At 32.0% G+C, this 25988-nt stretch overlaps 2 protein-coding genes across 2 annotated transcripts in view; one reads left to right on the top strand and one right to left on the bottom strand.

The window, feature by feature from the left end:
* LOC148630256 (voltage-dependent calcium channel subunit alpha-2/delta-3-like) overlaps nt 1-1911 on the top strand; it is a 29174-nt gene extending 27263 nt beyond the window's left edge. Inside the window, exon 22 of the mRNA XM_088564303.1 lies at nt 555-1911. Within this exon, the coding sequence (XP_088420429.1) occupies nt 555-756 (202 nt within the window). The 3' untranslated portion in view covers nt 757-1911. The remainder of the gene's footprint in view (nt 1-554) is intronic.
* Nucleotides 1912-3431: 1520 nt separating this feature from the next.
* Nucleotides 3432-25985, bottom strand: LOC148630255 (palmitoyl-protein thioesterase 1-like). The gene is made up of 10 exons (XM_088564343.1): nt 25868-25985; nt 24543-24652; nt 23310-23437; nt 19025-19095; nt 13923-14010; nt 10549-10563; nt 7201-7291; nt 6445-6543; nt 5118-5189; nt 3432-4627 (listed from the first exon to the last, which is right to left on the bottom strand). Exons 1-10 carry the CDS (start codon nt 25965-25967, stop codon nt 4502-4504), a joined length of 900 nt encoding a protein of 299 aa, XP_088420469.1. The 5' UTR covers nt 25968-25985; the 3' UTR covers nt 3432-4501.
* Nucleotides 25986-25988: the final 3 nt, after the last annotated feature.

Here is a 25988-nt window from a genome sequence, read left to right as displayed (position 1 = left end):
TTATCTTATTCACATTTGCGGTGACTTTCAACATATTAGATGCTAGAGGTTAGTATGGCATCAAGTCAGAAAATAGCTTGCCAGACAACTTCTACCACTGCTGGAGTATGGCACCAAGTCAGAAAATAGCTTGCCAGACAACTTCTACCACTGCTGGAGTATGGCACCAAGTCAGAAAATAGCTTGCCAGACAACTTCTGGCATTGCGGTGTTAGGATGGCACCAACTCAGAAAATAGCTTGCCAGACAACTTTTAGCACTGCTGGAGTATGGCACCAAGTCAGAAAATAGCTTGCCAGACAACTTCTACCACTGCTGGAGTATGGCAACAAGTCAGAAAATAGTTTGCCAGACAACTTCTAGCACTACTGTGTTAGGATGGCACCAAGTCAGAAAATAGCTTGCCAGACAACTTCTAGCACTGCTGGAGTAAATTTATTCATCATGGTTTGTTTAAAAGTATTATGCACTAACACTTTCATGAGTGAAATTGTAACCTCAGTAGTGTAGTAACTAGCTGTGTATTTCTGACATTTGTTTTGTTTTATCTTCAGTATAGTAAATTCTGGAGCCCACAGGATTATCAATGGGACGTGTGCTCATACAGACCAGTACAGTGGAACATTGGCTGCCGAAGATAAATGTCCAGCTTTACGTGACCTGGATCTCAGATGTGCTTTTACTCATGGTCATGTCTGTAAAGTGTCTATGTATTTGTTATTTCTTGTCCTGGGGTTAGCTGTAACTTTGAAATAATATTATTTTAATGCCAATGCACCAACATGTTTCAATCAACGATTTATCTTTATAGTACTGTGTATTGTCAGGAAATACTGCATACTCTAAATTCCAAATTCAGGAGATGCATTTATTTATTATTTGCAAAAACATATCTGCAGGGTAATAATCCCAATATCAAAATTGTATTTTTGAATTTGTCATGCAGTACTTTTCCTGAAATTACAAAAGTAAAAAAATGTTTGGATTAATGACACGTAGCAAGTAATTTCTTAATTGATAGTAAAGTAATGTACATAATACATTTTCATATGAGTATAAATTTTCAACAAAAGCCTGTGATGTGTAAAGATTGAAACTACTTAAGAACTGTGATCTTTGAATATTGGAACTGAATGCACATATTTTAACAGTATTAGCTGTGAGTGTGCTAAATTCTGTTGATATGTTTGTGATCTTAGGAAGTTGTGATGGATAGTTTGTTATATTTTGTTATTATCTTATAAAATGTGTTTTTACCTTCCCTTTTTTCTATTTAAATGTAGATGGCTGAAATAAGATTGTATAGAAACTAGATATTTTGTTAACAACATGGTCCACAATGACTGATACATGTTATGCCAATCAAACGGTTGTGTGATCTCATATTTAATAAATATTCATTTCTTAATCATCCAACATGTCTAAAAGGGACACACAAAGCTTAACCAAAGATTTTATAACAAATTTCTGCTCTTTGGTAGTTTCTAAAAATCATTCTTTTGAAGAACTCATTGTTTGCATGTAATATTGCAGATTGAATCCAATAAGTCCCTTCTAGTCACATGCAAAGTTTGTACTAATATGACTTTTCCAGAAAATACTCACAATATTTTTTGAGATATTATGGACAAATGTTTTATGATATTTGTTGATGTTGTTACAATTTTGATGTATTTTTCTAGTGCTTGTGTTACTATACTGAAACCTTTACAGTGTTTTGTTGTCACATCACAATGATTGTCACGTCTTTTTATGATATTTTAATTGATATTATAACTAGTCTGTTTTTGTTGTAGGAAAATGTTTTATTTTCTTTTGTTTATATACATCGTATTTTATTTTTTATATGTTTGAAATGTTTTTACACCAGTTATGGCTGTTTTTTTTTCAAATAAACCATGAAAAACTAAATGAATTTACAAGTGTTATATGTCAATGTCAAATCAATAAGGGACTGCCAAACTTAAGATATTATACAAGGCTCAATTTTACTGTTTTGTGTAAAAAGTCTTATTTCAGTGATATCAAAATAAAATTTATGTTAATGTAAATGTACATATACATCTTTGATAATATTAAGGTAGGGTATAATTGTACTGATTCCTAAATTCTCTATTCCTGAGGTATTACAGATTCTAAACTGACTGACATATCCTTTTCATGTAAATATTTGGTTAAAGTCAGTTTTTATGTGTTTTCAGCATCCTTTTTCTTAATAATTTCAGTGATTTCTGAATTTGTTATATTGCAAATCTTCTTGTATTAGCTCCAGTACTGTCAGAGTTACTGTCTGGGCACCGTCATTTTGCAAACAACAATTGAGTTATGATTAGCTTCCGATACAATTTTGTGATTGGCTTGATTCATTAATTAGAAGCAATTTGATTGGCTATTACAACTTCATTGACAATGATGACGTGTGCCATGTACTTTCATTCATAAATTTAGCGCAAGAGTGCAATATGATATTTTATTGCACAGAAGCATCTTTTTGCTAATCAGTATGTTAGAAAATGGAATAATCACATGCACTGCTTCTGGCCAATAGAAAAACAGTAAAATAGAGCCTTATGTAATAATACATTATATTGTATTCTTTGGAAATTACACCAAAAAATAAAATCAATGGATAACCACTGAAATACATAGTTTTCCATCTCAGATGAAATTAGACTGTTCTAATTGAGTCACCCTCTTTATATACACTTAAATACTTACTTATGTTCCAGTTAGATCATAACAAGTTACATACATAATGTTCCCCAAAACAGGAAGCTTCAGTCTGGCAAAGGGGATAATGGAAAATATTAATAAAACATTAATGTTATCGTGTACTAACTTATGGCATTACTCCTAAAAATAGACACACCTACTGTCCTGTAGCTGGTAAGCATATTTCTATAATCAAGATGGAAAAACTTAACCCTTGGTGGTTTATGCAGAAATAACAGTGAGAAAATGAAAAAAAAACATCAGTTAAGTAATTTTAAGTTCAGGGTTTTTACTAAGTCTTTATAAGAGGCATACTATAATTTATTGTTAATTACATCAACATTTTCCTTATCTGTATTACCATGTAATAATCTGATTAAAATCAGCTGTTATGATACACAACACTGTCTAATGGTAGGTAGCATAAGGCAGTGTAGCATATCATAACAGCTACTTTTTATCAGATTATTACATGGTAATACAGATAAGGAAAATGTTGACAAAATGTATGTGATAAATAAGGTATTTTGATATATAATGGAAGTTTGAGTCCCCGGAATGAATAAGCCGCAGTGTTAAGTATTTAGATCACATATTAAGATCAGTTACCTGTAGAATCACACTTCATTAATGAGTTAATCAACTAGATTGGAACCTCAAACTCAAGCCAAACTTATGATACTAACAGCATGCAATTCGAAGTAAAAAATAAAACAATCTCAAACTTTATAGTTTATTTTCTTTATAATCACATGGAATGCATAAACAAGCACAAAATGCAGATTAGTTCTAATAAGATTAATTCACCAGAAAAGTTATGATGTCTCAATACACAGTACCAATGTGATCCTGTTTACAGAAGATGATGAAATGTCTAAAACATCTGGAAGGGACTGATAAATCAGTTGGGTACTTCAAGATAATTGAGAAATAGCAATGATATATAGACTCAAATGGAGGAACTTTAAGATAAGTTAGATTGGGCCTTAATCCAAATGAAATATATACCCATTTGAGCCTAGGTTAATACATATTTGTAATGAACATCTTCATACCTTATCAAACCTTTAAAACAGTTTATGCTGCATTCACATGTAATGCATTTTCTAATATTTTTTGCATACAACTTAATAGCTTGAAGCATTTTAGAAAATGCTTCCACTCACATTAAGTTTGGAAATGTTTTTGAAATGTTTTCAACTTGTTTTATTTTCTCATAAGTTACATAAATTTGTTTCGTTTGTTATAATTACAAGCACCTATTTTGAAACAAATTGTTCAAGATCTTATGTCTGCACAACAACCTGATATATATCAGAAACAAAAATGTTTTAGAAAACACCTAATGCATTTATATAATCAAATTCAAATGAAACATTTTCTAAATGAATCACCTATTTGTTGATATCTGAATGCTACATACATTTTCATGCATTTATGTGTTTAAAGGCAGCATTAATTCAACTTTAATTCATTGTACAAAAAAATATGGATATAATATATTGAATAAAACTCGTATTTTCAAGGGAGTGTCATCCTGGGAATTTTGAGAATATAATGAACTCTAACTTGCATTAGAATGTGCATTCATTACAAAGTGTAAACACAGGAGCATATTGGATGATGCAAATTGAATGTGTATTGCATATGTACACAGCATTACTAATCATAATACCGATCAATGTATTTATAGCATCATATGTACATCAATGACATGATTAAATCTATTGAAATCACTCATGACCATACAAAAACATCACAGCTATGCTCAGGTCAAGTCTTGTTACATTTATTTGAGGAATTTATTGATAATATTGTCAATAAACCACTGCTCAGTAAACTGGAGATGGTCACCAGGGCTGGACAGGAAGTGAAGGCGGCCTGATTTATCCAGTTGTTGAAGGCCAAGCCAATCCTAGTAAAGAAATCACAAATAACACACAATCAAAAAATGTATTAGTTGACATGATAACATTTAACACTGTCCTTATTGTATGAAACTTTATTTTTCTCAATTTCAAACTTTAGTAGGTTTATGGTAATATTTGGACAATTGATGCAAGAAAGGAAATAAGAATAAGAAACGTGACAAGAAATGGACATGAAATGGAAATGTGAAGTAAAGAACAAAATCACATATCTCTAATGGATCCACTACTGGGAAATATTTAAATGTATTACTGTCATAAATATGGGACTAATTCCTTTCAAACTTAAAGATCTAAAGAAACTACTGTCTTAAGTATGGGACAAATTGAATCAATCTTGATAGATCTAAAACTATTATCTTAAGTATAGGATGAAATTAATAATATTTTTTAGACTAAGTTGTTCTGTCATATTTCTATAGATGTAAGCCTCAAATACTCATTATTATTTTCCAGTCTCCTTACAGATTAACCTACCTCAGTGTACAGTTTAGACTGTGTCAGGTTGTAGACAGTTTTAGCCTGACCTGCATTGTAGAATCCAAACCACTGAAAATAAACAGGCAATGTTTAGGTTGTGTGCACTTTATTATTTCAGAAAAGTTAATTTCAACATGTACACAGCATAAAAACCAGAACGATTAGTTTGCTCTAACAATAACCTGGTCCTTTAAGTTATAAGTGACAAAAGGATAGATTTATAGCCAACCGAGGAACACATTACTATAATATTTTAAAAATTTACAACAGACCACTGCAAAATTTTCATGCAATAAGGTGTTTATTACAGTAATATTTCTTCTATATTATAACATTATTATTTACGACTTAATGACTGATGTTTTAAAAATGTGCATGTTACATGCCCAGTGCATGAGTTCTATTCATAAACTCCAAGCTCCCAGCTTTTACTGGAGTCCGAGTTGCTCATTTACCAGCACTACCAGTAATATACTATAGAAACCTGTGTGTTTAATATGAAGATAGATCTCAGTTTTAAAATCTGAAAATTTAATAAAAAGAAAAAAATTGCATTTACAATTTCACAATAAAGGTATCTATATACATTAGGCTCAACCTAACAGATGAGGCATAGTCATGATAAAGTATACACAATTAATACCTCAATATCTGTACTGTACCATATCATATCTAATATTTGGATTCAGTATATACACTGTGAAAGTACTTACATTCGTGGGTATCAATTTTCATGGTTTAGGGGAAAAGCACAAGTTTGTGGATTCTTGGATTCTTGGTTTTGATGATCATGTCTTACAATTTAAAGTAAATAATCATTTTTGTTTGGAATCAAAATTCATGGTTTACCTTACCCACAAAATCCACGAAAATTGGTACCCCAACAAATAATAGTACTTTCACAGTATCCTCACTATCTCTGGGTTGTACCATACCATAACTAATATTTAGAATGAATATTCAGAATCCGTAATATATATCTCACTATGTCTGGGCTGTACCATCCAATAATTAAGATTTAGAGTGAATATATTCAGAATAAGTAATATATACCTCACTATCTCTGGGCTGTACCATACCATAACTAAGATTCAGAATGAGTAATATATACCTCACTATCTCTGGGTTGTATCATCCCATAACTAAGATTTAGAATGAATATTCAGAATGAGTAATATATACCTCACTATCTCTGGGTTGTACCATCCCATAACTAAGATTTAGAATGAATATTCAGAATGAGTAATATATACCTCACTATCTCTGGGTTGTACCATCCCATAACTAAGACTCAGAATGAATATTCAGAATGAGTAATACATACCTCACTATCTCTGGGTTGTACCATACCATCATCGAGGAATTTTACCATAACAAAATTCTTCAGCTTCAGCAGATTTGTCTTGTATGTTGCATTCTTCACCTAAATTTCAAACAATGTCATCAGGTTATAATACTTAACTTTAGTAGTTTCATTAATTTAGTGGAAATGGGAAATCAAACCAAAACAAAAGAAACAATTAAATAAGGGCATATAATGGAAATCAAATGTCAGCCCCCGGCAATCTAAACCATAAAATCAATGTCAGTCCCCGGCAACCTAAACTATAAAATCAATGTCAGTCCCCGGCAACCTAAACTATAAAATCAATGTCAGTCCCCGGCAACCTAAACTATAAAATCAATGACAGTCACCACATTGTAGACATTCTAAACCATAAAATGGAGGTGATAAATCTTCAAAACAGCCTTACTCAAAAGCTACAAGAAAAGGAATTGAATTTGTATTTTATAGTACAATCTTCTTTCAGTCAGCTCTCAGTTTATTTTGAAATCACAAGAACAGTGTGATAAATGTTCACTACAGTAAATAGCAGCATATAACACCATAGAACTATATGTCTTAATAACTTTAATTTCTATTTCATACTGAGTCCTAATAGAAGTAGACAAAAATCAATTAGGAAAATGTCAGAGACAAACTCAAATAGCTAAAGGGTCAACAAGGATATGGTAAGGTGTATGTTACATTGTATATAATAATGTTACAATGACCAAATACTGAAGCAGAATTACCTACATTTTCATTGTTGATTTCAGCCAGGAAGACACTCTTCTTCTTGTATTCATCTTCATTCAGAGGATCATGCCAATATTCTGCTTGTACAAGTCTAAAATAATAAACATAATTTCAAATGATAAACTAGTATTTAAATTTTCTGTTAAATAAGACAGGTGAATGTTATGAAGTTTGACATAATTAAGTTAAAAAATGTATTACAGAACAGACAATAGATTCTGGGGCTTCAAGATAGTCCAAGAATAACAGTGTAATGAATAACTTAGAGTGAAATGTATCTGAGTCTCTTTAGACTTGACAATCTAAGAATGCTTGAATAAAGAAGAGAATGCTGATACTTGACTGACTAAGGGGATGATTAACGTCCTTGACTATCCTTTTTGGTCTTAAACGGATGTTTTATTTTGCTTGATATTATATTATATATTACAGTTTAAAATGAATAATACTTATTACACATTGTATTCTTTTCTGCCATCTTGCAAATAATACAGAAGTACATATTATCAATCAGTAGATAGTTTTTGAAATAATTTAAAAACAATGTCGTAAATTATCTAAAAAGAATTTTTGACATGAATATGGGATAATTACAAACATTTATTTTAAAATGTCTCTTCCAAGGGGGAGATAACTGGTATGAAAATGTAATGGGAATATTACCCTTAACAAAATTTTGGAAACTCCCAATTGTTTTTGTTGTTGAAATGTGAAAGAGTGTCAGATAAGTGTTCTGAAACTTTAAAAAGGATTCTATAAACCAGCTTTTTAATTGTTTGCAAAATAGTCAAAACTCCTTAGAGAGTCTATATGAAATGTAAAAAATCTTGCACAGGTAAGGTATTTGTTTTTATTACTGACAAGACTTTCACAGGTAAGGTACTTGTTTTTATCAATGACAGGACTTTGAGAAATACCAGAAAAATCTATTGAATAAATATAAGTAGGAAATTCTTTCAGCAGTATGTGACATAACTCAATAAAAAGGAATGTGCACTCAGAAAAGTAAGGTGAGGAGTCTAAGGATCACTCAAGGATCCCAGCAGGACCAGGAGAATGCACCTGGCAGCTATGAGAAACAGAGACACCTTGGATTGAAGATTTCATTTTGTTCAATCAATCTGAGTGACATGAATAATTGAAAAAAAAGTTGTCCTGTCTGGCAAGAAAAAACTAAATGATGTACAGATGAGTAAATTTATGCAGTTTGAACTCCTAATAACCTGGGATAGATCTAGAGAAACTATGCAGTTTTTTTTTTATCTGTAAGCATCAGTGTAGTTAGCAGATTTAACATTGCAGGGAAATCAAAAGCAACACTAGCCCATGATCAATATGATCTTAGAAATACAAGGAATCGAAAGAAACACTAGCACATGGTCAGTTTGATCTTATGAATACGAGGAGGGTCATTTTCAATCTTTACTAGGTTTAAAGAGAATTGCCAATGCCTTCATTTTCTATTATTGTCTTTCCTGTTGTATTACACAAAATAGGTACAATTACCAAAATTAAGTGGCAAAAAAATGACTAAGTTCAACATGTTAAAAAATCAAAGGTATATATCTTACACAAAGTTGGGATACCCCTTATCATGATGGATGGATGGATGGATGGAGTCAAGCAGCTACTATAACACCCTTTATTAACTTAACTAAATTTGAATGGTCCCATTTATCCAGATGAACAGTATGGTCGAAGTTACAACTAAAATTACCAGTGATAAAGCATAGACACATAACTAGAAGCTCTGTTTATCACAGGAGCCCCCGCCTCATTTGTTAGTAGTGATTTTTTATTTTATTAAGAAATCAAATGTGTCACTAATGATGCCCCCACTTGCTAGATTTGCCAAATTAGGAACATGTTTATTTTTGTATGAAGACATGGTTTGCAGATTCAGAAATCCTTCCAAGGCTTGTGTCTGGGGATCAATCTGGGGATCAGAAATTCCTAAATATATGCATATTGACATATTGTATCCTGGCCACATAATGTCATGAAATTCTGTTTGGTAGTGTCAGACTAGTTGCGATGAGAAAACGGGGACTGATGGACATACTAATGGACACATAAAAAATGTTAATACCCCCCATAACAAATCCCTAACTTTGTTGCTTGGGATATATTTCTGACAAAAATAAAGTCTAACTATCACCCAGTGAAAATCAAGATCCTTTGACCCTGCACACCTTCATCATGTGTAGAAATACCCTGTAAAATATTTTTGATGTGGTTCAAAAACTGTACAAGGAGATAACCGGACAAGCCATATAGCCTTATTTCTGAATAAAATGACTAAGTGTAACTATCAACAATTTCCGTAATATTTTACGAAAATCAAAATCCTTTGGCCCTGCACACCTTCATCATGTGTAGAAATATCCTGTAAAATATTTTTGATGTGGTTCAAATCTGTACAAGGAGATAAGCAGACAAGCCATGATCATGTGTAATCCGGACGGACGGATGGACGGCATGATGGACAAATGGACAGGGGTAAATTAATATGCCCCTGACAGTTTGTCGCGGGGGCATAAAAAAAATAATGATAGGCATGTGGCCAGAAATGTATTATCTATAAATTAATCAAATTATTATTAATGATCTTCCTTAAGACATATTGATGCATCAAGAGATTACTTTATGGGGTTTAGGCTCTAGCTAAAGACATCATATTGATGCACCAAGGCATCGCTTTATGGGGTTTAGGCTTCTGTTAGAGACATCATATTGATGATTCAAGGGATTGCTTTATGGGGTTTGGGATATTGTTAGAGACATCGGTTGGGGCTCTTGTTAGAGACATCATATTAATGCACCAAGGGAGTGCTTTATAGGGTTTGGGCTTTTGTTAAAAACATCATATTGATGCATCAAGGGATTGCTTTATAGAGTTTGGAGTCTAGCTAAAGACATCATATTGAAGCACCAAGAAATTGCTTTATAGGGTTTTAGCTCTTACTAAAGACATCAAATTGATGCATCAAAGAATTGCTTTATAGTGTTTGGGCTCCTCTTTAAGACATCATATTAATGCACAGAGTGCTTTATAGGGTTTGGGATCTAGCTAAAGACATCATATTGATGCACCAAAGGAGTGCTACATAGGGTTTAGGCTCTTGCTAAAGATATCATATTAAGGCTCATGGGAGTGCTTTAAAGGGCCCATCAAGAGATTGCTTTAAAGAGTTTGGGCTCTTGCTAAAGACATCAGATTGATGCATCAAGGGATTGTTTATAGGGTCTGGTCCTTCTATCAATGACCCTACTGCTTAAAATGACTCAAATTTAGGATTTTACACCAAATCCAAGTTGGTTATAGTTATACAGAGATTATATACATACCTGTCTTGTATTTGACTGTAAAAAAAAGAAAACAGAACAGACTATTACTAAAGTATTAAGATTTTTAAACAAGAGGCTCCCAGGAGCCTGAATTGCTCACCTCATTTTTTTGTCAAAGGAACACTTTGATAGGACCATTCATTCTATCTTATAGTTTTCAAGACATTGGCTGAAAACTGCTAAAACATAACTTTTTGCCTTTCAAAAACAATAACTCTAACAAGGAGTCAACAAGTTTGATCCCCGCAAACTTCCATAGGTCTTTCATCAGGATCAATTCAGCAATTGAAAGTATCATTCTATCTATCATAGTTTTCAAGATATTGCTGAAAACTGTAAAAAAATTACATTTTTTCACCTCACAAGGGCAATAACTTTTCCAAGGAGTTGTCTGACAACTTTGATCCCTAAAGACTTTTATAGGCCTTATAACAAGGATCATTTCAGCATGAAAAGAATTTGACTAAACCTAACAGTTTTGGAGATATATGGGAAAAACTACTGTCTGACCCCTATGTTCTATTTTTAGTAACAGTGGCCATGCTTTTTGGTGAATCATAAATCCCCACATCAGTTCTATGCAGAATATCCTAAGAAATATTCATACCAAGTTTGATTCCAGTTGGTCAAGTAGTGTCAGAGGAGAAGATTTTTGAAAGAAATAACATTAAAAATAGCAATGTTGAAAAAGGACAATAACTCCAACATGGCTAAACAGTTTAACACAAAAATTTGATTACAGATAGATCTCATCATGCTGAACACTTTTACTCGCTCAAAAATTGGGCTAAACCTAACTGTTTTTAAGAAATATGTGAAAAACTACTATCTGACCCCTATTTTCTATTTTTAGTAACAATTGCCATGTTTTTCTATGAATCCAAAATCCCCATACCAGTTCTATGCAGGATACCCAAAGAAACATTCATAACAAGTTTGGTTCCAGTTGGTCATGTAGAGCCAAAGGAGAAGATTTTTGAAAGAAATAATATTAAATATACCAATAAAATGTCAATAACTCCAACATACTAAACAGATTAACACAAAAATTAAAACACAGATACAGTTGAACCACGATGTGTCGAACTCGAGAGAGTCAAAACCTCAGATAACTCGAACTAATTACAAAGTCCCAGTAAAACTCCACTTACTCTAATAAAATTTTACCTTGGATGAATCGAACTCGTATGAAAAGAAACTCGGATAACTTGAGGTTATCAATTAGTCCTCCTGATAGAACTTCGAGGTTAATTAACCCTAATGTTTCGAAGTTAACTAATTAGTCAGAAAACGAATTACTTTATTACAAACCGTGATTGAATCGTGTCTTTACAACGATTATCGTGGCCTATGAAATTATTTGTTGACACTTAATTTTTGTATTTAATTAAACCAAAATTCCGCGTGTAGTGTAAAGAAACAAATTTTATTAATTGCACATCAGAATTCACACTGACAGTAATATCGGATATTTTGATAATTAAAAAGCTGGTAGCACCGGCGGTTTTTGATTCTTGTGAAAATTGTTGCATGAACAAAATTTCAAACATTATATATGATGTTAAATAAAATTGTGATCATACACTGCATTTTCAATACTACTAAGAACTGTCCTTTTTCTATAAACTGAAATCTATACTACTAATCCAACTTCACACACATTTACAAATTTTGTTCCATTTCACCTTTTTTCCCAATTAAATCTATCAAAAAGTTAATGTGCATTTACATTCAAAAGCTATATTAACAGAGTATTTATCCAACTATACTAATACAAAACCAATAACAGCTTAAGAAAATAATTTCCTTAACACAACTAGACACTTCGATCAATTTGAATTTTCCCACCAATTTTACTTGGTTGAAATCACAGCTCTTCACTTCCTGTTTATAAATGGTAAAATATTAATGATAAGATGAATAATTTGACTTATAAGTGTGTTAAAATGAAAATATTTAACACCTTTTATCCTTCCAGACACATTAATCCAAGAAATGAATTCCCTAAATGTAAATTTATTACTAAATATCTTTCAAAGCCAAAAAGCAGTGCCTCAAATTTTGAGTTGATATGAAGACTAGATCTTAATTTTTTTTGCATAAATAATAGAATATTAATTTGAGCTGATAAATTGCAAGAAACTTATTTACTTGTTATCAAAGAAGTATTGAATGATATAATAGGAATTAATTTGGACTGTATTTTTGTGTAGTGTTAAAAAATAGTAGGGAAGTTCCAGTGATGGACCGGTGACATAAGGTATTTTGATCCCGAAGGATCAAAACCCAAAAATAAAAAGAAATACAGATGAATTTCTATGGTATCTGACTATTTAATTAAACATCAAACAGACAATACTAAGTGTATTTCCACAACTACATTCGTTTTGCTAGTGAATCTGATTTAATCGAAGTAATGTGGAGCACATGGTTTGACGATACTCCTGATTGTGAGTCATATGGAGCAGCATGTTATGAACTTAAGACGTTTTCAATGTTGAAAACATTAAAAGGAAATTCCACTATAACACTCGGTGCCATTCAGTATTTCAAACAAGATACACAACATACAAAAAAATATCTTCTGATATAAAACAGTACATCACGAAGTACTGTGTAAGGTGAATTACATGTACATGTACAAGCATAACAAATGATGTAAATGCGGAGACAATCATCGATTAAACTATTTCCAGGTTATACTAGGCCTTAGATGGCATGAACCTCGGATAACTTGAACATTTTTGCATGGTCCCTTTGACTTCTACTACACGAGGTTCAACTGTAGATCTCATCATTCTGAATACTTTTACCCAAGTCAGAATTTGGCTAAACCTAACAGTTTTGGAGATATGTGCGAAAAACTTCTGTCTGACCCCTATGTTCTATTTTTGGTAACAGCGGCCATATTTTTCAATGAATCGAAAATCCCCACATCAGTTCTATGCAGGATACCCCAAGAACATTCATAACAAGTTTGGTTCCAATTGGTCAAGTATTATCAGTGGAGAAGAGTTTTGAAAGACGACAAAGAGCAGAAAGTAAAATTAAAATCATGATGTTCATAAACTTTTTCCATGACTTTTTTAAGGACATTTTGACTGATCTATGACTACATTCTTGCATATCTTACACGTCATGTCAATAACATGGCTGAAGATGAAAAAACTTAACCCATTAAAATTGAAAAAAAATAACTAATTTAATTTGTTATTTGTATGCTGCATAGCATATCTTAAGGTGAATACAAAGTCTTCTTTACTTGATTTCCTGTTGTATTATCACTAATTTGTTTAAAACTAGTTTTAAATAATAAAAAGACTCTAGCAATATCAATTTATAATTATAACTTTATTTATCCATACAGAACTTACTCAACATATGCTCCATAGTTCAGCAGCTCTCTGACCATGTTACATATCGTCTCATTGTTACCTGGGCAACGAGGAAATCCATACACTCCTGCAAAAAAGAGAAGTACCATCATTGTTGGTTTTGTATTTTTATATTATTTTTATTTTGAAAATTTGAGAATGAGGGTTGTCTTTACTGTGCTTTATAAAATATACTTCCAGTGTCAGTCTTAAATCTCAGGAGTCTTAAACTGTCTTATGGAGATGTACTTAAATGCCCCTTCTATATAAAGCTACATACTAAATTTGAAATCAATCCATCGATTGAAATTGCAGATAAATGCAATGATATTGTAATGGACAGAATTAAGGATTGAAGGATTGACTATTCCATTATACCATCCACTTGCTGAGTTAAAACACAAAGAAGATTTATTTACTGAACTTGTGATTTATTTCTAGGGAGAAAGTCATTAAATAAGAACTGACAAGCAAAAAGATAAACTGAATAAATATTCATTATGAATGATTAAGCCAATCTAACAAAACTGACAAGAAGAAGCACACTCCATCTATCACTATGTTTCTACCAGTAATTAACACTGATAAAACCTTCTATATTTGGTTTAAACCCATTATCTTAGATAACAATCACTTTACTTGTAGAAGTTATTTATAGACTATCCTTGTTATTTATAGACTATCCTTGTTATTTATAGACTATCCAGCATTAATTGTTATATGATTCAACAGAGTCAATATTTCTTAAGGTACAGTAAGTTTATATCCTGATAAAAGACATAGTGATGCTTCCTTCACATAACAGGGCCTGATATTGAAGGTAATCTTACATTAACAATAAACCATAAAAAATGTTTAACAGACGGACAGAAGAATAACAAAATCCACTTTTGGGGTTGAGAATAATCACATACTAATATGAATTCCATTTAAAATTGACTGATAATGAGATAATTTAATCATATATTAAATGGACATGCACTTTAGTTGACATGTATGAGATAACACAATGGCATGCTAATCAATAAAGAGATGGTAAATATTTAAAATGACACAACTTTTCCATTTAGATATGATGTGAAATTGTTCACAGAAATACAACATTCAATCGTGAAACACAAAATAAAGTTTATTAATACAGATTTGTAACCACAAAGTTGTTTTATAGAGTGAAATGGAATAAAATAGTAAGCTTAATTATAAAAGGCAATAAATGTTTATAAAAACAAAAAGAAAACTTTTCCTTTTTTAAAGCACTGTGCATATCAATGCCTAAAGCAATTATATGTTTTGATGCAGTGAAGAACTATCTAATCTGAATTATTAGTCTGGAGTATAATACTTCAGAGAGTATCACTAACAGAGGATTGTCAGGATCAAGTTATAGAGCTGAATTGCTATTTGTAGAAGGTCTATGCAATTTATGACTGTCTGTAGGGTTTATTGCTAAGTTATAAAGTAGCTATTGGTTCACCATCAGGACCAAATTGCTATTTATTTAAGGTCTATACAATTCACTCTACAGTCTGTTCATACAATAAACCAGCTATAATAGTTAAATCACAAACTGTTTGTTAATACTTAATAACTTGGGTTTTCAAGAAGACCTGCATTGGAAAAGCTTACCTGGTCTTGATTACAAATAATGTGAGCAAGCTCATATAGATAATTCCCCAACTGCCATATATGGACTTAAATGTTTAGAACTTATGTAGGATTATCTCCCCTCTAGCAGGCATTATACATTAATCATATTGATTCCTTCATGCACAACAACTGGTGTTGCCCAATGTTCCTATAAAATGTCATTAAAATCCCTTGAATGGAGTAGATGGAGTATGTAGACAGAAGGATGTACAGATTTACACAGACAGAGAGACAAAGAGAGAGGGTGATTCTAATATACCCTCTTACTTCATTTGTGGAGGTGTTTAAAAAAACTTCAAAGGCAAAAAAAAGATGCAATACTGTAGTAAAAGTATTCTTCAATTATCAGTAATCTGTACTTTTTTCCTTTGATCTTGTTGACAGATATCTTTCAATCTCTCATAAATCTCTATCCATAAAAAATTTGGAGTGCTCATCAGGATATTCCATATAATATTGTCAGTATCAAAATTGAAAGTAACCATTATTCTATATGTATTGATCTAAATTTGTGGGAAAGTCATGAAACCTTGGATATTCAGGACAATTGACTTGTTTTAGAATGACACATTATTCTATCTAAAGAAATATGATTACAATAAGAGGATAAATGGAGCCTGAACAACCAAATTATGACTTTAATGAAACGATAAATCTCCTATGGGAATATTTAAAAAAAATTAATTATAATAAATCATTTGATCAAGTACAATTTACCTGATAACCACTTACTAAGTAATAGCTCACATACACCACAGTTTCAGGTGAGCTATTACAATGGAGACAACTTCTGACTGAATACAGAATGTTTTAATGACCAAACTGATATGGGTATCCAACAAAATAGAACAGAGACAGACAAATCAACAAAATAGAACAGAGACAGATAAATCATCAAAATAGTACAGAGACGGATAAATCAACAAAATAGAACAGAGACTGACAAATCAACAAAATAGAACAGAGATGGACAAATCAACAAAATAGAACTGAAATAGACAAATCAAGAAAATAGAACAGAGACGGACAAATCAACAAAATAGAACAGAGATGGACAAATCAACAAAATAGAACAGAGACAGACAAATCAATAAAATAGAACAGAGATGGACAAATCAACAAAATAGAACTGAAATAGACAAATCAAGAAAATAGAACAGAGACGGACAAATCAACAAAATAGAACTGAAATAGACAAACCAACAAAATAGAAGAGAGACAGATAAATCAACAAAATAGAACAGAGATGGACAAACCAACAAAATAGAACAGAGACAGACAAATCAACAAAATATAACAGACACAGATAAATCAACAAAATAGAACTGAAACAGACAAATCAACAAAATAGAACAGAGACGACAAATCAACTAAATAGAATACAGACAGACAAATCAACAAAATAGAACAGAGACAGATAAATCAACAAAATAGAACTGAAACAGACAAATCAACAAAATAGAACAGAGATGGACAAATCAACAAAATAGAACTGAAATAGATAAATCAACATAATTGAACTGAAACAGACAAATCAACAAAATAGAACAGACACTGACAAATCAACAAAATAGAACAGAGACAGACAAATCAACAAAATAGAAGCGACGGACAAATCAACAAATAGAACAGAGACAGACAAATCAACAAAATAGAACAGAGACAGACAAATCAACAAAATAGAAATGAAACAAACAAACCAACAAAATAGAACAGACACTGACAAATCAACAAAATAGAACAGAGACAGACAAATCAACAAAATAGAACTGAAACAAACAAACCAACAAAATAGAACAGACACTGACAAATCAACAAAATAGAACAGAGACAGACAAATCAACAAAATAGAAGCGACAGACAAATCAACAAATAGAACAGAGACAGACAAATCAACAAAATAGGACAGAGACGGACAAATCAACAAAATAGAACTGAAACAGACAAATCAACAAAATAGAACAAAGATGGACAAATCAAGAAAATAGAACAGAGACAGATAAATCAACAAAATAGAACAGAGATGGACAAATCAACAAAATAGAACAAAGATGGACAAATCAAGAAAATAGAACAGACACGGACAAATTAACAAAATAGAACAGACAGATAAATCAACAAAATAGGTCAGAGACAAACAAATCAACAAAATAGAACCGAGACAGACAAATCAAGAAAAAGAGAGTTGACATTTAATGAAATTCCTTATCAGATATAAAACAAGTGCCCCTACCAGGGGTAGATCCATGATTTTGGTAGGGAAATGAACATGGATAATTTCCAAGTATAGTGACATACTGAAAATGGTTTGTTGTTGTTTTTTTCAGGGGGGCAAAATTTGTCTACAAAGTCAACGTCTGACAAATGCAGTACATATCAACAGATTATTTGTATCTGTGTTTAACATATCAATAGAAATCAAATCATAGCAAAAATAAAACAAGATTTTGCATGCTACGTCGTGCTAAGAATACCACCACTAAACAATTACAATCAAAGCTGGCAAAGGGAGACACAGTACAAGTTATAATAATGCAAAAGCAATATACTAAATATCTAAGCATTCCCTCTAGTACAACCTAAGAAATCTGTTACAAAATTTCCATCATGTACCATCTTAAAAATTACAAGTCAATCAGTAAACAAGGGGACACACAGTGCAAGTCATCATGCAACAGCAACATACCAAATACCAGCAATCCCTCCAGTAGAAACTGAGAAATCTGTTATGAAAAGTGTAACAGACAGATGGGCTGAAAGATGGACAAGGTGATTGCAATAAATCCCCTATTCTAATAATTAGAGTTGGGGTATAACATTTAAAGACAATGGTGGAACTTATTTGTCCTTATTAAGTTTTAAGAAACTAACACACAGAACAACAATGTTGTGCATTGAGTGCAAACATAAAAATCATGAAGTTTAGTGTTTCCTGTCACCCTGCAAGGTGTTGAAGTGTTCACCTATCAGTCCAAGGATTGAAAACAGACTTGGCCAATCACAAAATGAAAATCATGTTTCTTAACATAGTCTTTATCTAACAATTATCTCATAGAATTCACCAATTCAAGAGATTTTGACTACCTTTGTCCACATAGTTAACTATTCTTTGACCTCGTGTACAGCATTGTAGCTGGTGTGTTAGTGCAAAAACCAACTACAGCTATAAAAAATTGTCTACTTCATCTTATCAGTTCTTTGGTAGTAATCTAATTAACATCAATTTAATTTTATCTCAATGTTGAATATTAATACTAAGACCACATTCAGTCAGATAAATGTTGTTATTAATACTAAGACCACATTCAGTCAGATAAATGTTGTTGTGTGTCTATGATATTGACATAAATTGATAGCCAAAGATTAAAGGTTAAGAAATGTTTTGGAAATGTCACAATACACAATAAATTGCTACATCCCGACCAGACTTCTCCGTTAAATACTGGTTATGTTACCTTGATGTTGTCCCCCAACAGATATCAGGTTTAACATTGGAGGATTAGGACATCTCTGTGCAACAGCTCTCCTGAAAGAATAAAATAATTCCAAATAAATTGTTATGTCATAAGGGTGTCTTATCTAATTGAATTCATTCATGAAACTCTCATCTGTAAAATGAAATATTTAACCATATATTTATTCAAACCACCTCATTGGTGTTATAGTAGCTCAATCAGGAAGGTTCAATACTTTAAATTGGTATAGTCACAGCTTCTTCACCAAACATGGCTTACAAAGATAGGGTGAAGATTGGTTAACAAGGGAGTCACAATAGATTGTGGTGACAAGTCATCCCGTGGAGTGTTGCTTTTGTGTGACCATAAAAACCATCTTTGCATGTCAGAATAGATTGTGGGGACAAGTCATCCTGTGGGCTGTTGTGTGCTAGACCATAAAAATCACCTCTGCATGTCAGAATAGATTGTTGGGGTGACAAGTCATCCTGTGGGGTGTTGCTTTTGTGTGACTATAAAAATCATCTTTGCATGTCAGAATAGATTGTGATGATAAGTCATCCAGTGGGGTGTTTTGTGTGCCCTTAAAAATCATCTCTGCATGTCAGAATAGATTGTGGTGACAAGTCATCCTGTGGGCTGTTGTGTGCTAGACCATAAAAATCACCTCTGCATGTCAGAATAGATTGTTGTGGTGACAAGTCATCCTGTGGGGTGTTGCTTTTGTGTGACCATAAAAATCATCTTTGCATGTCAGAATAGATTGTGATGATAAGTCATCCAGTGGGGTGTTTTGTGTGCCCTTAAAAATCATCTCTGCATGTCAGAATAGATTGTGGGGACAAGTCATCCTGTGGGCTTTTGTGTGCTAGACCATACAAATCACCTCTGCATGTCAGAATAGATTGCTGTGGTGACAAGTCATCCTGTGGGGTGTTGCTTTTGTGTGACCATAAAAATCATCTCTGCATGTCAGAATAGATTGTGGTGACAAGTCATCCTGTTGGGGTGTTGTGTGCTAGACCATAAAAATCACCTCTGCATGTCAGAATAGATTGTTGAGGTGACAAGTCATCCTGTGGGGTGTTGTGTGCTAGATCATAACAATCATCCCTGCATGTCAGAATAGATTGTGGTGACAAGTCATCCTGTGAGGTGTTGTGTGCTAGACCATAAAAATCATCTCTGCTTGGCAGAATAGAACAAAGCAGGGTCTGTTCTGTTGACAAAAAACTTCTCATGAAATATCTGCCATAAGACATCAAACTAAAATCAATCAATCAACTGATTTATTACTGTTCAGTGATGACTATATATTAAGTTTATTGTAACAAAACCATAGAAATTGTATCAGAAAACGCAATTGAAATAAAAAACATTAAAAAAAATATCAATCTTTTCAGTTTTCTTCATTAATACATACATGTATTATCACTTTTCATCTTTACATCATTGGACAATTTTCTGACTTTGTTTCATTTTTTACCTGGTTCTTTTAATAATGTAAGGAATTATTGACTCTTGGAAACTGGATGAGTTAGTGACTCATCAGTTATACTGGACAACTTAGGGTGACAAGTATGCTACAGGCAGACATAAACAGAGATTCTTGCTGCCATACATATCAATGACAAATACAGCAGTAAGTAAATACCAGGAACTTCGAATTACTGAATGCACCATATCCACAGAGAACATTCTATGCTATAAAGTAATTACAGAGAACTTCAGAGAATGTCTTCAGCCTCTTTATATGTTTGTTGAGCTTATCAAAGTTTTTATAGACATTTTAATCAGGAAAGGTAACAGCCTGTAAGTAGAATCAATACTTCTCCTTTGATCACTTTTTATATCAAAGTGACTCCAAGTCTGATATGCCATATACTTTGGCCCACAATCATTATCTCAACTTGTTCCATACAATTGTTAAGAAAGTAGATTTCTATTTTAAGAAAAATAATGGATTAGGTCATTTCTTTCATTCTAAAAGACAGTTACGGTACAAAAATCCTTCTGAAACCAATTTCATAGAAACAATCATTTGTTGAAGTAAAACAATACTTCCACTGCTGAATTGTATAATTTTGTTAAGAGTCCTATACAAATATTCTAATGTGACAAGGGTTATTTGCTCAGCTGATGAAGGTTCAATATTATTGTATTATTGTCTAAATTCAGGCATTTCCCAAGAAATCAATAGGGATAACAAGCTGGTGTCTTTATTGGCTTCTAAACAATATAAAATGATAATAAAAATAATTAACTGAAAAATTGGTCAATCCTTTAGATTTATCAGAACAAAAAGAATAAAGAATAGTTTTTCTCTTCATCAGGCCTTATTTTTTGTTTGGTTTACTTTTTGTCTTTTCGTGAGAATATATAGCATGTGAATTAACTAGTGAGCAATAGTAAAGTATGAATTGTTTCCAAAGCATGATACCACCACAGCCTGTTGAACTCTATTCACTGGGGCAAGTGTGGACACGATATATTAGGTCTTGAAACACTTACAGTTCATTATAGACATAACAACTGGTTTGGATATAATATTGTACAAAATTTCGAAATTCAATTTAAGTGCTTTCACAGATCACTTGGTACCCCAATATCTCAAAAATGATTCATAATAGACTAAATCTAAGCCCTAGTAAAGAGGAACAATTTACAAAACAAATCAGATGAATTTTTTTTAAAATAGACTTTCAAAAAGTGTTTTTTTGCCCCATTGACCTTTGTTATTCAAAAATGGTGAGAAATATTCCAATGCTGACGACAAATGCAATTAGGGATTTCGCAAGGAATCCAATAAAAAAAATTGAAATCGGACCAGAAATAAAAACATGGTAGGGTGTGGGCCATTTTGCCCCCCCCCCTCCACCCCAAAAGACTAAAAATGCTAAATCCTATTTTAAATGTTAAATATTCTTAAAAAGATAATTTTATAAGACACATATTAAAAGAAATAATTGTCAAAATTGAATGAGAAATAAACCTTCAACATCGTTTTAAATAAATACCTATTTTACCCCCTTTGGCCCTTTATTTGGTGAATGGTAGGAGCCAGTAACCCCATATTAAAATGCAATCTTCCCCTTGCAGCAAGTAACAATATATATATATATATATATATATATATATATATAAAAAACTCATGACATTGGGTTCACTACATTTAAAGTTATTGCACAGAAACAAAAAAAAAATAACAACGATGACAAGAAGGACCACAACATCATAACATAATTCAACTGCAATTTTTGTGGTAAAAAAAATGATCAAATGAACAAAACATTCTTTTTCTTTTAATTTCAGAAGTGCATTAGCTTTAAATCAGACTTCTCTGACTTATGCCTTCATTCTCTTACAGGTTACAACTGTCTCATATTAAATGTTATCTCCCATGCTAAATGTTGGAAAAGTTAAAAAGTAAAGAGAACATGAAGGGTCTGATATACTATGGACAGTTTAAGCTCCTATACACATTCTGCAAGATGGTGGAAAAGGGGCTTCCAATAAAGGAATTTTCTCTTGCAATATCATGACCTCACAAAATGATCATGTAAAAGCTGGACCAAGATTCAATCAGACCCAACAAATTTCAAGGCTTTTAATGTTCCTTCAGGGGCTTTTCAGGTTTTCCCTCCCTCATATTAATTCTATACAAATGAAATAAACCAGACAAGAGCTGTAACAGTAAAATACATTGAGATTAGAAATTAGAACGATTCAAGAGTTTAGCATCCTAAAAGCTGGTATTACTCACAAAGTTCTCAATGGAATATTTGTAATTTAACAAAAACAAACAGAATTTCAGAAAAGTTGTCCAAATTAAAATAATTTCAATACCAACTGTGATCATTATAAGCAGTTGCGGGGGTCATTATAGTAAGTTTTTTTTATGTCATATACTTAACAACACTAATATAAACATTTATTTTAAGTTTATAACTTATCCATGAAAGTTGTTCATTCAAAATACAAGATTTCATCTGGTAGTCTTCTTGTCAAATCTTTAGTAGAAAGTGTTTATATTTTACATTCATGCAAAATTTTACAAAATATTCACAATGGTTTTTGTTGATGATGAGAAGTAACCAGTATTTGTCAGCATACTGATGAAAATATTAATAACACCATGAATATTAATGTATTCTATGTTAATCTAAAATGTGTTTGATCAGCAAACCTGTCCAGACTTGTATACATGTTTCGAATCCTTTCTCTATTTTCTTTACTTTGGTCTTGAATTTTTGTTTACACCCCTCTACTTTTTATGATAACTTACAAAAATTGTCCTCCTTGTGAGAATCCTATGGCATTATAGCCACCCTTTAGTTTGGAATCCTTAGCCAACATATCACAAACCATACTGATTTGGGTGTTAACATTCAGGAAAAATCCATTGAGTGTATCCTGAAAATCATAAAAACATCATTTCCAAACACTAGAGCTATATATATATAAATTTGAGATCCTTATTAAAAGTCAAATAAAAAATGGTTTTAAAAAGATAAAATCCGAAATTAAAATTTATTCATATTATATACTTTATTAGTTTTTTAAAGATCATTTTTGTCCCTAATTCAAAAAGTGTTAGAGCTGCAACCTCTAAAATAAATCCAAACCTCTCTGTGGTAAAAACCCTTACTTTAAAAGCTAAAACTGATCCATTAACTATTACTATTAAGTTGTTGAGTAGAAACCAAATGTCTAAGAACACTGACAACAAAAACAACAATACCATTATATTATTTGACAACTTGTATAAAAACATCAAGTTTAATATATAACATGCAAGTAAAAGTTATCCAATATTGATAAACCAAATTTGTAAAGATTAAAGGAAAATTTCCCAAATTTGGCATCCATTTGCATGAGTCACACAAAGATTATGTGAGATTTAATAAATGTGGTACATGTAAAATATAAAGGTACTACTGAGAGTGAATATCAATTAAAAATACTTAAAATGAAGATATTGATTCAAAAATATGATAAGTAGGGTTTGTTGCTTCAAAATTTTGGTCATCAATACAAATGTTTTACGGTCATAATGAAAATAAAATCATGGATCATTATTTTGTATCCATATGCAGCATGAGAACCAACTTATGTTCACCTGCTCATATTTTTCCTTTCCTTTTTTTGTCTACTCTGGACATGACATTTTATGAGCCACTTGGCTGATGTTTCTAGAAAAGCAGATAATTCATATCCTACCATTGCACCAAATTCATGCTCCAAGTTTTCAGTGGAGACCAATATGCTCAGTTATTTTTGTTTGTTTTGGTAACATATTTCACATTCTTTGTTTTGTGTGTCAGTTTTCCTGGTCTATTTATTACCTATGGATTATATTCTCTAATTCTGGTTCTCATGAACAAGACAGTAGAAAGTAGCTGACCAATGATGAAGGTTAATATGGTAAAATATCTATCTGATGTTCCTTCACCTCCAAATTATTGCATTAATTAATGTTTTATCATTCTTTGTTGTCATAAGATTTTTTCTAGATTACCTCCTCTATGTTGCTGCCGATTTCTAGTGAATTAACATACACTCTCTCAACCTTCTTTTCAATAAGTTTTTTAATGGAGCCCATGCTAAGTGGGTTACAACAACTGTCACCTAAAAATAAAAGATGCTATGTTTTGAGTCCCCTGTACACAGTTCCATTTTGTCATATTGGTGTACTAATTTCTTAATTTAGAATTACTGGTAACTGACGTAAACAATTCAAATTATTTCTTTACTTTGGAATTCAAGATTTGTTGCTGATGACTTTCAGGCATAAAATAGAGTAAACTTAATTCTTGTTCTTTTTTGGGTACCAAAGCCATCATCCAATTTACTTCAATAACACCTGTTTTGACCAAAGGCTAAATGTAACTCAAGGAAGAAATAATGTATATTGTAACATAATTCTGAATACATAAATCAGGAGATCAAATAGAAATAGAAAGTGTCATTTTCTTGCAAACAATTCTCAGAGTACTGGCAATCCAATGGAAAATGACAAATTATTGTTAATGGAAATACTTTGATGGCCATGCATTGGGGTTGGTGGCATAAAATATGATTTATTATAACTTAACAGCATCAACCTCAGAATTTCATTAAATGCTGCAAAAGAAGTGAATAAATGTTTCATTGTTCTATTCATAATTAACCATGTTTTAGATATGCATTTCAGGTCTATATCTTCTGAGTTAAATTAAGCTCTCAGCATTTTGACCATATAAGTTTACTTTTGTGAAAGTTTGCTTGAAATTCTTAACAGAGTTTTGAACAGTGCCAATACATTATGATTTCTGCCAGCCATAAGTTTTTCCATACACAGGTACATAGCAGAGTTTTGTCCATGGTGTATTGAAATTGGTAAGGTATTGAGCCAGTCTTAATCAGATGAGCCAGGGAGTTAACTCTTTGCTCAGTTGGTTTAAGCACTGACTATAGAAAAGAGGTTGAAGGACCAATCCACATCATTTCAGCTACCACTGGATGATTTTTCACAATGATGCCTTCAATTCTTTCAACTGATGGCCCAAATAATAGAGGACTGTATAGGAAACAATAGCATGAAACAAGAAAAGTACACATCATTTCACTAACCTGCTAGTACCTAAAGGCAAGCACTGTCAATTTATATTCTTAAGATTTAATAAAGTTTAGAAAAGACATCAGTTTAGAACATGAATATAGCAAAAAACAAATAATTAATAACCAGGGTTAGCAAAATTAATTGGAACAACTTATTAATTACTTAGTGTAAGATGTACATGTATCAACAAATTCAGCATATGAAATGAGTGTCAAGTGTCATTAAAGAATGAAATATCTTACCCATTCCATGCCAAAGAACAACTGGTGTTGTACTGTGAATTCCAGAAATAGCCAAAACGATTAAAAAAGAAACAATACTGGTTTTCATGTTGTCTGCCATTTTGTCCAATCACATGATCCA

Source organism: Perna viridis, chromosome 1, assembly GCF_037379345.1.
Source record: "Perna viridis isolate PV_CMFRI_1.1 ecotype Kerala chromosome 1, ASM3737934v1, whole genome shotgun sequence".
Taxonomy (NCBI): domain Eukaryota; kingdom Metazoa; phylum Mollusca; class Bivalvia; order Mytilida; family Mytilidae; genus Perna; species Perna viridis.
Note: the sequence above shows the minus strand (reverse complement) of the source record. Positions and strands in the feature narration are given on the sequence as shown.

Excerpts from the sequence above, each read along its gene's own strand:
- LOC148630255 (XM_088564343.1), bottom strand. The coding sequence starts at position 25,967 with ATGGCAGACAACATGAAAACCAGTATTGTTTCTTTTTTAATCGTTTTG. Across the intron at positions 24,653-25,867 it reads TGTTCTTTGGCATGGAATGG|GTGACAGTTGTTGTAACCCA; the intron begins GTAAGATATTTC and ends TTTTATTTTTAG. Across the intron at positions 5,190-6,444 it reads TACAACCCAGAGATAGTGAG|TGGTTTGGATTCTACAATGC; the intron begins GTATGTATTACT and ends GTTTATTTTCAG.